At 41.5% G+C, this 15841-nt stretch overlaps 1 protein-coding gene across 2 annotated transcripts in view; it reads right to left on the bottom strand.

Annotated features, from left to right (window-relative positions):
* The window catches only part of LOC118374950 (glutamate receptor ionotropic, kainate 2-like), a 197495-nt gene that overhangs the window by 126603 nt on the left and 55051 nt on the right, over positions 1-15841 (bottom strand). For both annotated transcript variants that reach the window (XM_052471297.1, XM_052471296.1), the window contains exons 2-4: positions 12638-12805; positions 10625-10752; positions 8786-8915 (exon numbers count right to left, since the gene is read on the bottom strand). In XM_052471297.1, the coding sequence (XP_052327257.1) occupies positions 8786-8915; positions 10625-10752; positions 12638-12805 (426 nt within the window). The remainder of the gene's footprint in view (positions 1-8785; positions 8916-10624; positions 10753-12637; positions 12806-15841) is intronic.

Raw genomic sequence — 15841 nt, 5'->3', positions numbered from 1 at the left:
CTCTAGTATCTATACTGCAATAGTCTATGTGTGGGGGGGCTAGGGTCAGTCTGCTATATCTAATGTAATTATCCTGTCTATTTGGTGTCCTGTGTGAATTTAAGTATGCTCCCTCTAATTCTCTCTGTCTCCCTCTCTCCCTCCCCTCTCGGAGGACCTGAGCCCTCGGATAATACCTCAGGACTACCTGGCCTGATGACTCCTGGCTGTCCCCAGTCCACCAGGTCATGCTGCTGCTCCAGTTTCAACTGTTCTGCCTGCGGCTATGGAACTCTGACTTGTTCACCGGACGTGCTACCTTGTCCCGGTCCTGCTGTTTTCGACTCTCTCTCTCTACCGCACCTGCTGTCTCGACCTCTGAATGCTTAGCTATGAAAAGACTAATGACATTTACTCTTATAATCTCCACCCAGCACTGCCAGAAGAGGACTGGCCACACCTCAGAGTCTGGTTGCTCTCTATGTTTCTTCCTAGGTTTGTGCATTTCTATGGAGTTTTTCCTAGCCCTCATACGTCTACATTTGCATTGCTAGCTGTTTGGGGTTTTAGACTGGGTTTCTACATAGCACATTGTGACATCTGCTGATGTAAAAATGGCTTTATAAATACATTTGATTGATTGATTAAAGGCAATATTTCTTAAACTCACAGAAAGTAAACAATATCTTCAAAACATAATATGCTGTAAGTGTTGATAGTATACTGAACAGAAATATAAAAGCAACATGTAAAGTGTTGGTCCCATGTTTTATGAGCTGAAATAAAATATCTCAGAAATTTTAAATACGCACAAAATGAGTATTTCTCTCAAATTTTGTGCATTTCTTTGTTGTCATGACTCTTCTGTGAGGATCCGAAGGATCAGGTTACAGTGGGTCAGCTCTACAGCGCCCTCCCTCTCCCACAGAGGGAAGGATGGAGTTGGCCAGTTTTATGATGGTCATAAATACCTTGCAGAAACTCTGCCTTTGGGCTCTGCAGGATTGAGGGGAAGTAACCCTTTTGTTACAAGGCGATTCCTCCTGCCATACCTACAACATTCAACAGTTGATAATGACACAATATTCCTAACACAAATCATGTGGGAAACGGTCGGTGGGGCTTGAAACAATATTGTCAAATAAGTCGTTGTTTGTGATATCTTTAAGGACAGTATAACAAATAACGGTAACTCTACAAATGTATACGCCCCAGTTATCAGATTTACGTCTAAATGTTGTGGAACTTATTTGATTAAATATTAAACTATTTGTAAGAAGATGAAATGTGATTTTAGCCTTCTAAATGAGATCATTGTTTTTCATGTAAAGTTTGACCAAGTCAGTAACCACGCCCACGTGAGCACAGACCTTGTGACAATGTGATGGAACCGCTCTCCAAGGTGAGGGCATAAAAATACCGCTAACAAAATTTACATTAGACCAGAAAATGTGGAGCTGTGGCTACACGTTGAAATGGTTGCCATTTAAATAGAGACCCGCGTGATTGACAGCGTGAGCTGAAAAGTATGAAATGGTTAGAAACTCTGAAACTTTCAACAGAGAAGAAGAAAATCTCTACCAGACCAGACAGCGTGAAGCGGTAGCTTCACACGGCTGAGAAACAATATAAAACTAAAGTCAAGCCGAAGTACAGCGTGAGCTGGATATGGCAAAATGGTTTGAAACTACAATACCAGAAAATGGTAAGACCCTCTGAAACTCTCTCTCTCTCTCTCTCGAAGAAGACTACACAGGAACATTTAGTCTGCAGCTGTTTATGCACCGTTTGCCTCGGAAACTCGACCGAAGACAAGAGACAAAGAACAATTTCCTCTCACCATTATAGGTATTTCTAGGGTATCTATTCTAAACAAACAGACAAGGCCAGCTGGACACTGCGTGGTACACCTCTGAAAGATCCGTTCTAACAGATACTCCAAGACCAAGAAGCTACGACTACTTAGCTACGACTAAGTACATTGTGACCTTTGATGGACAACCAGAGACTTACACAACCAGAGACTTCTGATGAACTACTCTCCATAGATGGACCAGATGATTTCAACAGAGAGATGGCAATGACATACAGTACAAGCTTAAATATGTGTTGCAATTCTAAATTCGAATGAGAGGTTGTTAGGGTGCTAAATATCCATATATACGATGAGCGTATTATTCAACTGTATGTACGATAGTTGAATTCCTTTGTCTCTTCTCCTCCCACTCTTTCTTTCCCCACCCCTTTTCATTGTGTACCAAGCCGTCATATCGGGTTAGTCCACTAGAGACTTTTCATTGCATCATGTTAGTAACCAATGTATAATCTATCCTGTGTGTGTGTTTATTTAATTCTGTATGATTATTTAGTTAGTTAGTAAATAAATAATTATGCCAATTTGTGTATCATTGATTCATCATGGAGACTAGAGTTCATGCAGTCTCAGAATGAGACTGATGAGGTAATAATTTGTCACGCCTTGGTCATTGTATCTTGTGTTTTTGTTATATGTTTGGGTAGGCCAGGGTGTGACATGGGTTTATATGTTGTATTTCGTATTGGGGTTTGTATTAATTGGGAGTGTGTATTATTAGGGGTGTGTCTAGTTAGGCTTGGCTGCCTGAGGCGATTCCTAATTGGAGTCAGCTGATTCTCGTTGTCTCGGATTGGGAACCGTATTTAGGCAGCCTGAGTGCGCGTTGTATTTCGTGGGTGATTGTACCTGTCTCTGTGTTAGTCACCAGATAGGCTGTATTAGTTTCACTCGTTTGTTGTTTTTGTATTTTCAGTTATTTCATGTACCGCTTTATCTTCATTAAAAGTCATGAGTAACCTACACGCTGCATTTCGGTCTGACTCTCTACTAACAATAGACGAAGTTCATTACATAATTATAATTAATGGATGGAAGTCAACAACGTTCAGAATGAGACTGATGAGGTAATAATGATAATTAACTGATGACTGGTATAACGATATATCTTTAATTTAATTTAATCATTGTAATAATTAAACATAGTTATTTGATTTGCTAAAATAATTGTCATTGCATTAATGGCAGCAACATCATGACATTGTTTACATTCCTGTTAGTGAGCATTTCTCCTTTGCCAAGATAATCCATTCAATCTACACGTGTGGCATATCAAGAAGATGATTAAACAGCACAAGCATTACACAGGTGCACCTTGTGCTGGGGACAATAAAATGCTACTCTAAATGTGCTGTTTTGTCACACAACGCAATGCCACAGATATCTCAAGTTTTGAGGGAGCATGCAATTGGTTATGCTGACTGCAGGAATGTCCACCAGAGCTGTTGCCAGAGAATTGAATGCTCATTTCTCTACCATAAGCCACCTCCAACGTCCTTTTAGAGAATTTGGCAGAATTTAGCAACCAGCCTCACAACCGCAGACCACGTATAACCATGCCAGCCCAGAACTTCTACATCCAGGTTCTTCACCTGCGGGATTGTCTGAAACCAGCCTCCCAGACAGCTGATGAAACTGTGGGTTTGCACAACCGAAGAATTTCTGCACAAACTGTCAAAACCATCTCAGGGAAGCTCAACTGCGTGCTCGTTGTACTCACCAGGGTCTTAACCTGACTGCAGTTTGGCATCGTAACCGACATCAGTGGGAAAATGCTCACATTTGATGGCCACTGGCATGCTGGAGAAGTGTGCTCTTCAGACAGCGTGCATGATGTTGAGTGGGAGAGCGGTTTGTTGATGTCAATGTTGTGAACACAGTGCCCCATGGTGGCGGTGGAGTTATGTATGTATGGGCAGGCAACAGCATGTTCCAGATCCAGCCAATATCCGGCAACTTTGCACAGCCATTGAAGAGGAGTGGGACAACATTCCAAAGGCCACACTCACCAGCCTGATCAACTCTATGCGAAGGAGATGTGTCGTGCTGCATAAGGCAAATGATGGTCACACCAGATACCGACTGGTTTTCTGATCCATGCCCCAAATTACTTTTAAGGTGGAAAATGGTTGAAAATCATATATAGTGTATTCATTAAGTATTTATACCCCTTCACCTATTCCACATTTTGTGTTACATCCTGAATTCAAAATGTATTAAATTGTATTTTTTTCCCTCACACATCTTTTTTTAGTCAAGTCAGCAGGTTAACTGCCTGTTCAGGGGCAGAACGACAGATTTGTACCTTGTCAACTCAGGGGTTTGAACTTGCAACCTTTCAGTTACTAGTCCAACGCTCTAACCACTAGGCTACACACAATAACACAGAATGACAAAGTGAAAACATGTTTTTAGACATTTTTGTACATTTGGTTGTTGGTCATTGCTAGACAGTCATTTTCCAGTAGAATAGATTTCCAAGCAAATTTCAGTCAAACCTGTAACTAGGCCACATAGGAACATTTAATGTCATCTTGTTATGCAACTCTAGTTAGTACAGTTTGAAGTCGGAAGTTTACATACACTTTAGCCAAATACAAACTCAGTTTTTCACAATTCATGACGTTTAATCCTAGTAAAAATCCCCATGCTTAGGTCAGTTAGGATCACCACTTTATTTTAGGAATGTAAAATGTCAGAATAATAAGTAGAGAGAATTGTATTTCTTTCATCACATTCCCAGTCGGTAAGCAGTTTACATACACTCAATTAGAATTTGGTAGCATTGCCTTTAAATTGTTTAACTTGGGTTAAACGTTTTCGGCTAGCCTTCCATAAGCTTCCCACAATAAGTTGGGTGAATTTTGGCCCATTCCTCCTAACAGAGCTGGTGTAAATGAGTCAGGTTTTAAGACCCCGATGCACGCACACGCTTTTTTTCAGTTCTGCCCACAAATTTTCTATAGGATTGAGGTCAGGGCTTTGTGATGGCCACTCCAATACCTACTTTGTTGTCCTTAAGCCATTTTGCCACAACTTTGGAAGTATGCTTGGGTTCATTGTCCATTTGGAAGACCCATTTGCTACCAAGCTTTAACTTCCTGGCTGATGTCTTGAGCTGTTGCTTCAATATAGCCACATAATTTTCTTTCCTCATGAAGCCATCTATTTTGTGGAGTGCACCAGTCCCTCCAGTAGCAAAGCACCCCCGCAACATGATGCTGCCACCCATGTGCTTCACGTTTGGGATGGTGTTCTTCAGATTGCAAGTCTCCCCGTTTTCCTCCAAACATAATGATGGTCATTATGGCCAAACAGTTCTGTTTCTGTTTCATCAGACCAGAAGACATTTCTCCAAAAAGTACGAACTTTGTCCCCATGTGCAGTTGCAAACCATAGTCTGGCTTTTTTATGTTGATTTTGGAGCAGTGGCTTCTTCCTTGCTGAGTGGCCTTTCAGGTTATGTCGATATAGGACTCGTTTTACTGTGGATATAGATACTTTTGTACCCGTTTCCTCCAGCATCTTCACAAGGTCCTTACTGTTGTTCTGGGATTGATTTGCATTTTCGCACCAAAGTACATTCATCTCTAGGAGACAGAACAGGTCTCCTTCCTGAGCGGTATGATGGCTGCATGGTCCCATGGTGTTCATACTTGCATACTATTGTTTTTACAGATGAACGTGGTATCTTCAGGCATTTGGAAATTGCTCCCAAGGATGAACCAGACTTGTTGAGGTCTATAATTTATTTCTGAGGTCTTGACTGATTTATTTTGATTTTCCCATGATGTCAAGCAAAGAGGCACTGAGTTTGAAGGTAGGCCTTGAAATACATCCACAGGTACACCTCAAATTGACTCAAATTATGTCAATTAGCCTATCAGAAGCTTCTAAAACCATGACATCATTTTCTGGAATTTTCCAAGCTGTTTAAAGGCACAGCCAACTTAGTGTATGTAAACTTCTGACCCGCTGGAATTGTGATTACGAATTACTGTCACGTTCTGACCATCGTTCGTGTGTGTTTTCCTTGTTTTAGTGTTGGTCAGGACGTGAGCTGGGTGGGCATTCTATGTTGTGTGTCTGGTTTGTCTACTTCTATGTTTGGCCTGACATGGTTCTAAATCAGAGGCAGGTGTTAGTCATTGTCTCTGATTGGGAACCATATTTAGGTAGCCTGTTTTGTGTTGGGTTTTGTGGGTGATTGTTCCTGTCTTTGTGTTTGTGGCACCAGATAGGACTGTTTTGGTTTTTCCACGTTTCTTGTTTTGTAGATTGTTGTACTTTCATCTTTATTAAAGATGTACAAAACTAACCACGCTGCATTTTGGTCCGCCTCTCTTTCACCAGAAGAAAACCATTACAATTACAAGTGAAATAATCTGACTGTAAACAATTGTTGGAAAAATGACTTGCACAAAGTCGCCGATGTCAAGCATACCCATAACATGACATGTACTCAGTGATGTCTTGTGTTGGATTTGACCCAACCAAAATGCTTCATATTCAGGAAATAAAGTTAATTTCTTTGCCACATTTTTAGCAGTTTTACTTTAGTGCCTTATTGTGAACAGGATGCATATTTTGGAGTATTTGTATTCTCTCCAGGCTTCCTTCTTTTCACTCTGTCATTCAGGTTAATATTGTAAAGCAACTACAATGTTGTTGGTCCATCCTCAGTTTTCTCCTATCACAGCCATTTAACTCTATAACTGTTTTAAAGTCTGCATTGGCCTCATGGTGAAATCCCAGAGCGGTTTCCAACCTCTCTGGCAACTGAGTTAGGATGGACGTCTGTATATTTGTACTGACTGGGTGTATTGATAAACCATCCAAAGTGTAATTAATAACTTCACCATACTCAAAAGGTTAGTTTTTACCCATCTACCAATAGGTGCCCTTCTTTGTAAGGCATTGGGAAATCTCCCAGGTCTTTGTGTGAATCTGTGTTTGAAACGCACTGCTCGACTGAAGGACCTTACAGATAATTATATGTGTGGGGTACAGAGATGAGCTAGTCATTCAAAAATCATGTTACACACTATTATTGCACACATAGTTAGTCCAACTTATAATGTGACTTGTTAAGCACACTTTTACTGCTGAACCTATTTAAGTTTGGGTTTGAATACTTATGGAGTCAAAATATTTCAGCTTTCCTTTTTTATGAATTGGTAAACAGTTTTTAAAACATAATTCCACTTTGACATTATGGGATATTGCATGTAGGCCAGTGATACTGTCACGCCCTGACCTTAGTTATCTTTGTTTTCTTTATTATTTTGGTTAGGTCAGTGTGTGACGAGGGTGGTATGTGTGTTTTTGTCTTGTCTAGGGTTTTTTGTATATCTATGGGGTTTTGGGTATTGTCTATGTAACGGATGTGAAACGGCTAGCTTAGTTAGCGGTGCGCGCTAAATAGCGTTTCAATCGGTTACGTCACTTGCTCTGAGACCTTGAAGTAGTAGTTCCCCTTGCTCTGCAAGAGCCGCGGCTTTTGTGGAGCGATGGGTAACGATGCTTCGTGGGTGACTTTTGTTGATGTGTGCAGAAGGTCCCTGGTTCGCGCCCGGGTATGGGCGAGGGGACGGACGTAAAGTCATACTGTTACATCTAGGTAAATGTAGGTCTATGGTGGCCTGAATTGGTTCCCAATCTGAGACAGCTGTTTATCGTTGTCTCTGATTGGGGATCCTATTTAGGTTGCCATTTTCCATTTTGATTTTGTGGGTTATTGTCTATGTGTAGTTGCATGGCAGCACTCGGTTTTGCATAGCTTTAAGTTTGTTTTGTTAGTTTGTTTAAGTGTTCTTCGTTTATGAAAGAAGAATGTATTCTTGGTCTCATCATTACGACGACCGTGACAGATACAACATCTCGTTAATTCATTTTAAATTCAGGCCGTAACACAACAAAATGTGGAAAAAGCCACTGTATGCCTTCATTTTCCATAAATATAGACTTTGAGCTTTTCATTTGACACCCAGTTTGATATGCTCCTATGAACTTCCCATGTTGGTGCTCATGGATCCTTTTACAGAAGGTCAACTGAAGAAACCAAATTGGATATATTGAGCAATTCATGTACTTGAACAAACGAATATGTTCAACATATTGTATCCATTTATGTTCCATGAAATTGACACCTTTCTCCTTCCAAAGGATCGAAAATATGAGATGGACATTACGAAATGTTGCCCTCTCTCTAAAGCTGATGATGCCGTAGGCCTGAAAATGATCACGGTACTCAACGGTATGAAATATCGATGTGCTTGTAGAACGCACATCATGAGCCACTCCACACAGTCACAGCAGGCGATCCAGCAGACAGATACAGCTGGACGAGGACCCTCAGAGGACGTGTCTTTTATTCATGAGCTGTCAGCTCTCACATTCATTCTGCATGGCATTAATCTGAGGAGATGGTGGGTGAGGGTCATTCTGGGTAATGTGGTTTTTCAGAGATGCTCACTCATATGAAAGGCTAAGGTTTTGACGTGGAGTACATCTGGAGGGCTTTGAGGGGGCTACATATTTAATGGCCAATCCCTCAATGCTAAAGTCTTGGGGGAAAGAACAGAACAGTTTTTCTCCTCTGCACCCCTGGATCTATGTAAGAGTTAAGTGCCTTGCTCAAGGGCATGACAATTCACCGCCCATTTTTATTGCCCAGCATAAGACTCAAACCGGCAACCAAGAAGCTACTGGTCCACTTCTCTAAACTCTCAGCTACCTACCACCCCTATAAAAAGCTGTGTTTGTGTTTGAGTAGCAGTTTTTAGTTTACAATTGTATGTATTTTAACTCCTTTTGATCATCATTCACTAACATCTTCATCGTCACCAATTGGCTCATCATCATCACCATCCTCATCATCACCATCATCATAAACATCATCACCATGACCACCATCATCAGAGATATCTGTACCTGTGCTGTCATCATAGACCACAGTGACCGTCCTCCATTTGAAGAAGTGCACCAGGTCCAGGATTGCCCGGCTGAGGGACTGGAAATCTGGGTAGAGGCTGATGTAGTAAGAGTCCCTGTTGTCTGATACCTGGAGGGAAGCAAAAGTTATTCCCCTACCTAAGAATGGTAAAGCCCCCTTAACTGGCTCAAATAGCCTACCAATCAGCCAGTTACCAACCCTTTGTAAACTTCTGGAAATAAATTGTGTTTGACCAGATACAATGCTATTTTACAGTAAACAAATTGACAACAGACTCTCAGCACACTTATAAGGAAGGACATTCAACAAGCACTTTCACAAATGGCTGATGATTGGCTGAGATAAATTGATGATAAAAGGTTTGTGGGGGGCTGTTTTGTTAGATATTGTTGCGGCTTATGACATTGTCAATCATAGTCTGTTGCTGGAAAAATGTATGCGTTATGGCTTTACACCCCCTATAATATTGTGGATAAAGAGTTACCTGTCTAACAGAACACAGAGGGTGTTCTTAATGGAAATATTTCCAACACAAAATCAGGAATTCCCCAGGGCAGCTGTCTAGGCCCCTTACTTTTTTCAAACGTTACTAACGACATGCCACTGGCTTTGAGTAAAGCGTGTCTACATATAAGGAAGACTCAACACTATACACGTCAGCTACCACAGCAACTGAAATGACTGCAACACTTAATTAAGAAAGAACTGCAATAAGTTTCAGAATGGGTGGCAAGGAATACGTTTATGCTAAATATTTCAAAAACTAAAAGCATTTTATTTGGGACAAATCATTCAATAAACTCTAAACCTCAACTAAATATTGTAATGAATAATGTGGAAATTGAGCAAGTTGCGGTGTCTAAACTGCTTGGAGTAACCCTGGATTGTAAACTGTCATGGTCAAAACATGTTGATACAACATTCGCTAGGATGGGGAGAAGTCTGTCTATAATAAAGTGCTGCTCTGCATTCTTAACAGCACTATCAACAAGGCAGGTCCTACAGGCCCTAGTTTTGTCGCACCTGGACTACTCTTCAGTCATGCTATCAGGTGCCACAAAGAGGGACTTAGGAACATTGCAATTGGCTCAGAACAGGGCAGCACGGCTGGCCCCTGGATGTACACAGACAGCTAACATTAATAATATGTGTGCCAGTAGTTCAAACAGACAGCTCGGTGAATTCAACATGACACACCTCTCATAAATAGAAGTAGTGGTGAAGTCAATCTTTCCTCCAATTTGAGCCAGGAGAGATTGACTTCACCACTACTTGTATTTATGAGAGGTGTTGACATGTTGAATACACCAAGCTGTCTGTTTGAACTACTGGACACCCATGCATATCCCATAAAACATGCCACCAGAGGTCTCTTCACAGTCCCCAAGTACAGAACAGACTATGGGAGGCACACGGTACTAAATTGAGCCATGACTATATGGAACTCGATTCTACATCAAGTAGATCATACAAGCAGTAAAATTAGATAAAAAAAACTGAGAAAAATACACCTTATGGAACAGTGAGGACTGTGAAGCAACACAAACATAAACACATGCATACAAACACATGAAAACATACGCACTGTATGCACATGTACACATGGATTTTGTGTTATAGATACAGTACTGTATGTGGGAATAGAGTAGAGGTCCGAGGGCACACCTAATATGTTGTGAAACCTGTTATGAATGTATTGTAATGTTTTTAAAATGTATAACTGCGTTCATTTTGCTGGACCCCATGAAGAGTATGTGCAGCCATGGCAGCAGCTAATGGGGATCAATAATAAATACAAAAAACAAATACAAATACACCTGGTGCTTCCACTTGGTCTGGATGTGGGGAACCCCCAGGGCATTACAAATGGACTGGACTGCGTTGGCCGACGAGCTGTGGGAGGGGCCAAAGATGGCTGCCACTCCCAGGGAGAGCTGGTCACAGGCTGGGGGGGGGACAGAAAGAGAGGTGTTTGTTAGACACGTGTTCAGGTTCGTTAGATACGTGTTTAGGTTCGTTAGTATAGTGTTTAGGTTTGTTAGAGTAGTGTTTAGGTGGAAGCCTTCAGCTCCTTGCTGCTCTACTGTCCATACAATGCACCATGGGAATGCTGATCAAGAAAGTCCCTTTAGTCTCTCCCACATTCGAGCAAGGACACAAGAACACAAGAAGGATGTCGGTCACACTTTGCATTGAGTCACACAGATACCAGTAGGAGTACTGCATTTTGGTTGACCTAAATCAGCCATAAAACTTACTATAACACACTTATCCTTAATTTAGAATGACTTAGCCTTAATTTAGAGTTACTTAGCCTTAATTGAGTTATTTAGCTTTAATTTAGAGTTGCGTAGCCTTCATTTAGAGTTACGTAGCCTTCAATTAGAGTTACTTAGCCTTAATTTAGTTATTTAGCTTTACTTTAGAGTTGCGTAGCCTTCATTTAGAGTTACATAGCCTTCATTTAGAGTTACGTAGACTGCATTTAGAGCTGCGTAGCCTTCAATTAGAGTTACGTAGCCTTCATTTAGAGTTACGTAGCCTTCATTTAGAGTTACGTAGCCTTAATTTAGAGTTACATAGCCTTCATTTAGAGACGTAGTCTTTATTTAGAGTTACGTAGTCTTTATTTAGAGTTACGTAGCCTTCATCCAATTTGTAAGTCGCTCTGGATAAGAGCGTCTGCTAAATGACTTAAATGTAAATGTAAATGTAAATTTAGAGTTACATAGCCTTCATTTAGAGTTACGTAGCCTTCATTTAGAGTTACGTAGTCATCATTTAGAGTTACGCAGCCTTCATTTAGAGTGACGTAGTCTTTATTTAGAGTTACGTAGCCTTTATTTAGAGTTACGTAGTCTTTATTTAGAGTTACGTAGCCTTCATTCAGGGTTACGTAGTCTCTATTCAGGGTTACGTAGTCTTTAGTCAGGGTTACGTAGTCTTTATTTAGGGTTACATAGTCTTTATTTAGAGTTACGTAGCCTTCATTTAGAGTTACGTAGTCTTTATTTAGAGTTACGTAGCCTTTATTTAGAGTTACGTAGCCTTCATTCAGAGTTACGGAGTCTCGATTCAGGGTTACGTAGTCTTTACTTAGAGTTACGTAGCCTTCATTTAGAGTTACGTAGTCTTTATTTAGAGTTACGTAGCCTTCATTCAGAGTTACGGAGTCTTTATTCAGGGTTACGTAGTCTTTAGTCAGGGTTACGTAGTCTTTATTTAGAGTTACCATTAGTCACATATATTTACATTTTTTAAATTAAATGGAATATTACCATGTGAGCCATATTTCTCCTATGTAACATGATCGAGCTTCATCCGATGCAATCAGTTAGTTGGCAGCATCAGTAAAATATTTCTCAACAGATATTCAGAGTGAGTCATTCTCAATCAGTTTCTGGTCCCACATTTCACAGAAACCCTTATTGTTAGTCATAATCACCCACAAACAAATAAGAAATCCACAAATAACAGCGATACTCTGATTATTATTAAAGCTAATAACAGATGCAGCTGTCACAACACAACCTGTAGCTTCTACCCAGACCACCCTCTAGCAATTATTCATGATGATATCCAAAAGTGCACACCTCACCCATTGGGCACTCCAGGCAGGCTCAAACAATCTCTTCTAATTTATTTGAATTTGTATTCACTCGGAACCAAACAGAAGCAAATGGCTAAAACAGGGAGGGACTAACTTGAACTTGTCCAATAAGAAATGCTTGTTTTCTTTGCTAAATGTTTTCCGTTGCAAAAATGTTTTGCTATGGTGTGCACTAATGAATACACCCCAGGTCTACTTCGTATCCTCCTCAGCCTCTCACCTTTTCTGGAGGCCTCGAAGCTGTCAAAGATGTTTATTCTCTGGATGTCATATGTGAGTGTGGTGTTGGGCAGCAGGGTGCGGTTCCTGTTGATTGTGTTCAAGGCAAATTTGAAGGCGAGTTCCTCTGCTCCTGATGGGCCGCTTTCGATGGATTCAAATATTCCTCCTGAGGGACAGAAGAGCAACAGGTGGAAGACCAATAAGGTTCAATCTCAATTTCCCCGTCCAATAATTACAGTGGATTCTCCTCCAACATAAAACAGGTGACATTGAAGTGTCGGTGGTACGATCCATATAGAAAAGTTAATTATAGCTGTGCTTATTTTCTCTAAAAAATTGTAACAATTGTATTCTCAGCTGCCTTCATGTCCTTTCCTATTAAGCAACAGTGTCATAATCAACATGCATTAATATACATGAGGAGTGGAGAGAGAGCTTTATTGTGATGTTTTGGACAGTTGACTAAAGAGAGTTGCATTTGCATTCGCTTACTCGTCTGTGTAATTAACAACGATTAGAGTGGACAGGAGGTGAGTTCAGGGGTCACGACCCCCTCGTTCTCCCTCTCTCTTTCTCTCTCCTGCAGCTTTGACAGAAAAGTTCACTCCTCCACTTTGATCCTGTCATTTCCACGTAAAAGGACCCATGAGCACCAACAAGGGAAGTTCATAGGAGCATGTCAAATTGGGTGTCAAATGAAAGCTAAGATTCTATATTATTGAGAAATTAAGGCATATATACATTGTTCCACCATTTTCCATCCTACAAATGAGGAATGAGCAAAGGCTTTGATTTCTGGTCAAACATGGAAAAGGGGTCTTAGAAAACATCTAGCAGGTATTCGAAATACATTAAAACACAATGTTGAAGTGAAGACCCCCTGCCAGCTAATATCAACGTTAACATTAATGTTACCTAAACTTACTTCTTGTGCCTTCAAATTCTCTTAGCAAAAACCAACATATCTTGAAAATATTTTCTAATTTCTCTCCCTCACAAGGAGGGAGGGAAATGAAAGTTCACAGAAGTAACAAGTAAAGGTAGACCTATCAATCTGTTATAGTGTTTTTTAAACCGTTACCAAATCGAAAAATCAGCAGTATGTCATGGTAGTCCCAAACTACAGTTGGGATCAAAAGTTTGGACAGCCAAATACAGTAGAGTACAGCACAGCACAGCACAATAAAGCACAGTAGAGTAAAGTAAAGAAAAGTATAGTTGAGTACAGTACAATACAATACATTATAGTGTACTGTACCGAACTCTACTGTACTGTGCTGAACTATACTATACTGTTCGGTGCTGTGCTGTACTGTACCTTGATGTCCAAATAATGCTGAAATGAAGGGATGGAAAGAGAGAGTGTGTGTGTGTGTGTGTGTGTGTGTGTGTGTGTGTGTGTGTGTGTGTGTGTGACACAGGGAGAAAGAGAGAGAGAGAGAGAGAGAGAGAGAGAGAGAGGAAAGCCAGGTTAATTCAGCAGAGCTAACCAAGCAGCTGTTTATACAGACTGACTAATTGAGGGACCCATTGAGAACTTGAGATCCTCCAGACCAGTAGTGCTGAGTCAGACCCTTTACTTTAGAGTGGTTCATCCACTTTAAAACTTAAAACTTCCCAGAGGCAGTTTCTGGTCACCGGGAGTTCTTGTTACATACTCAATGTACTCAGTTCTGAATTTCTTCTTTATATTATTTGAGTGTTTTTCCACTCCTTTTGTATTTTATTTTATTGGCGAGAGACAGAGAAGAGACAGGAAAGTTAGTTGGAGAGAGGGTGTTAAAAATGGCGTGTGTCAGATTTAAACCCATTCTAATGCCGCCATACGTTTGCTCAGGAGACAATGGAGCAAACCACAAGGCTACCCAGGCCACAGAAACAATGGAGCGAACCATTAGACCACCCCAGGCCACAGAAACAATGGAGTGAACCATTAGACCACCCCAGGCCAGAGAAACAATGGAGCGAACCATTAGACCACCCCAGGCCACAGAAACAATGGAGCGAACCATTAGACCACCCCAGACCACAGAAACAATGGAGCGAACCATTAGACCACCCCAGACCACAGAAACAATGGAGCGAACCGAACCATTAGACCACCCCAGACCACAGAAACAATGGAGCGAACCATTAGACCACCCAAGACTACAGAAACAATGGTGCGAACCATTAGACCACCCCAGGCCACAGAAACAATGGAGCAAACCATTAGACCACCCCAGGCCAGAGAAACAATGGAGCGAACCATTAGACCACCCCAGGCCAGAGAAACAATGGAGCGAACCATTAGACCACCCCAGGCCAGAGAAACAATGGAGCGAACCATTAGACCACACCAGGCCACAGAAACAATGGAGCGAACCATTAGACCACCACCGGGCCACAGAAACAATGGAGTGAACCATTAGACCACCCCAGACCACAGAAACAATGGAGCGAACCGAACCATTAGACCACCCCAGACCACAGAAACAATGGAGCGAACCATTAGACCACCCCAGACCACAGAAACAATGGAGCGAACCATTAGACCACCCCAGGCCACAGAAACAATGGAGCAAACCATTAGACCACCCCAGGCCAGAGAAACAATGGAGCGAACCATTAGACCACCCCAGGCCAGAGAAACAATGGAGCGAACCATTAGACCACCCCAGGCCAGAGAAACAATGGAGCGAACCATTAGACCACTCCAGGCCACAGAAACAATGGAGCGAACCATTAGACCACCACCGGGCCACAGAAACAATGGAGTGAACCATTAGACCACCCAAGGCCACAGAAACAATGGAGCGAACCATTAGACCACTCCAGGCCACAGAAACAATGGAGGGAACCATTAGACCACCCCAGACCACAGAAACAATGGAGGGAACCATTAGACCACCCCAGACCACAGAAACAATGGAGCGAACCATTAGACCACCCCAGACCACAGAATCAATGGAGCGAACCATTAGACCACCCCAGGCCACAGAAACAATGGAACGAACCATTAGACCACCCCAGGCCACAGAAACAATGGAGTGAACCATTAGACCACTCCAGGCCACAGAAACAATGGAGCGAACCATTAGACCACCGCAGACCACAGAAACAATGGAGCGAACCATTAGACCACCACCGGGCCAGACAAATTCTAGGTTTAATTGAAATCGTCCTTCAAGGTTCCTGTATGAAAAAGATGAATCGACACACT

The sequence above is a fragment of the Oncorhynchus keta genome, chromosome 19, assembly GCF_023373465.1.
Source record: "Oncorhynchus keta strain PuntledgeMale-10-30-2019 chromosome 19, Oket_V2, whole genome shotgun sequence".
In the NCBI taxonomy this organism is placed as follows: domain Eukaryota; kingdom Metazoa; phylum Chordata; class Actinopteri; order Salmoniformes; family Salmonidae; genus Oncorhynchus; species Oncorhynchus keta.
This window is presented reverse-complemented; position numbering and strand designations above follow the sequence as displayed.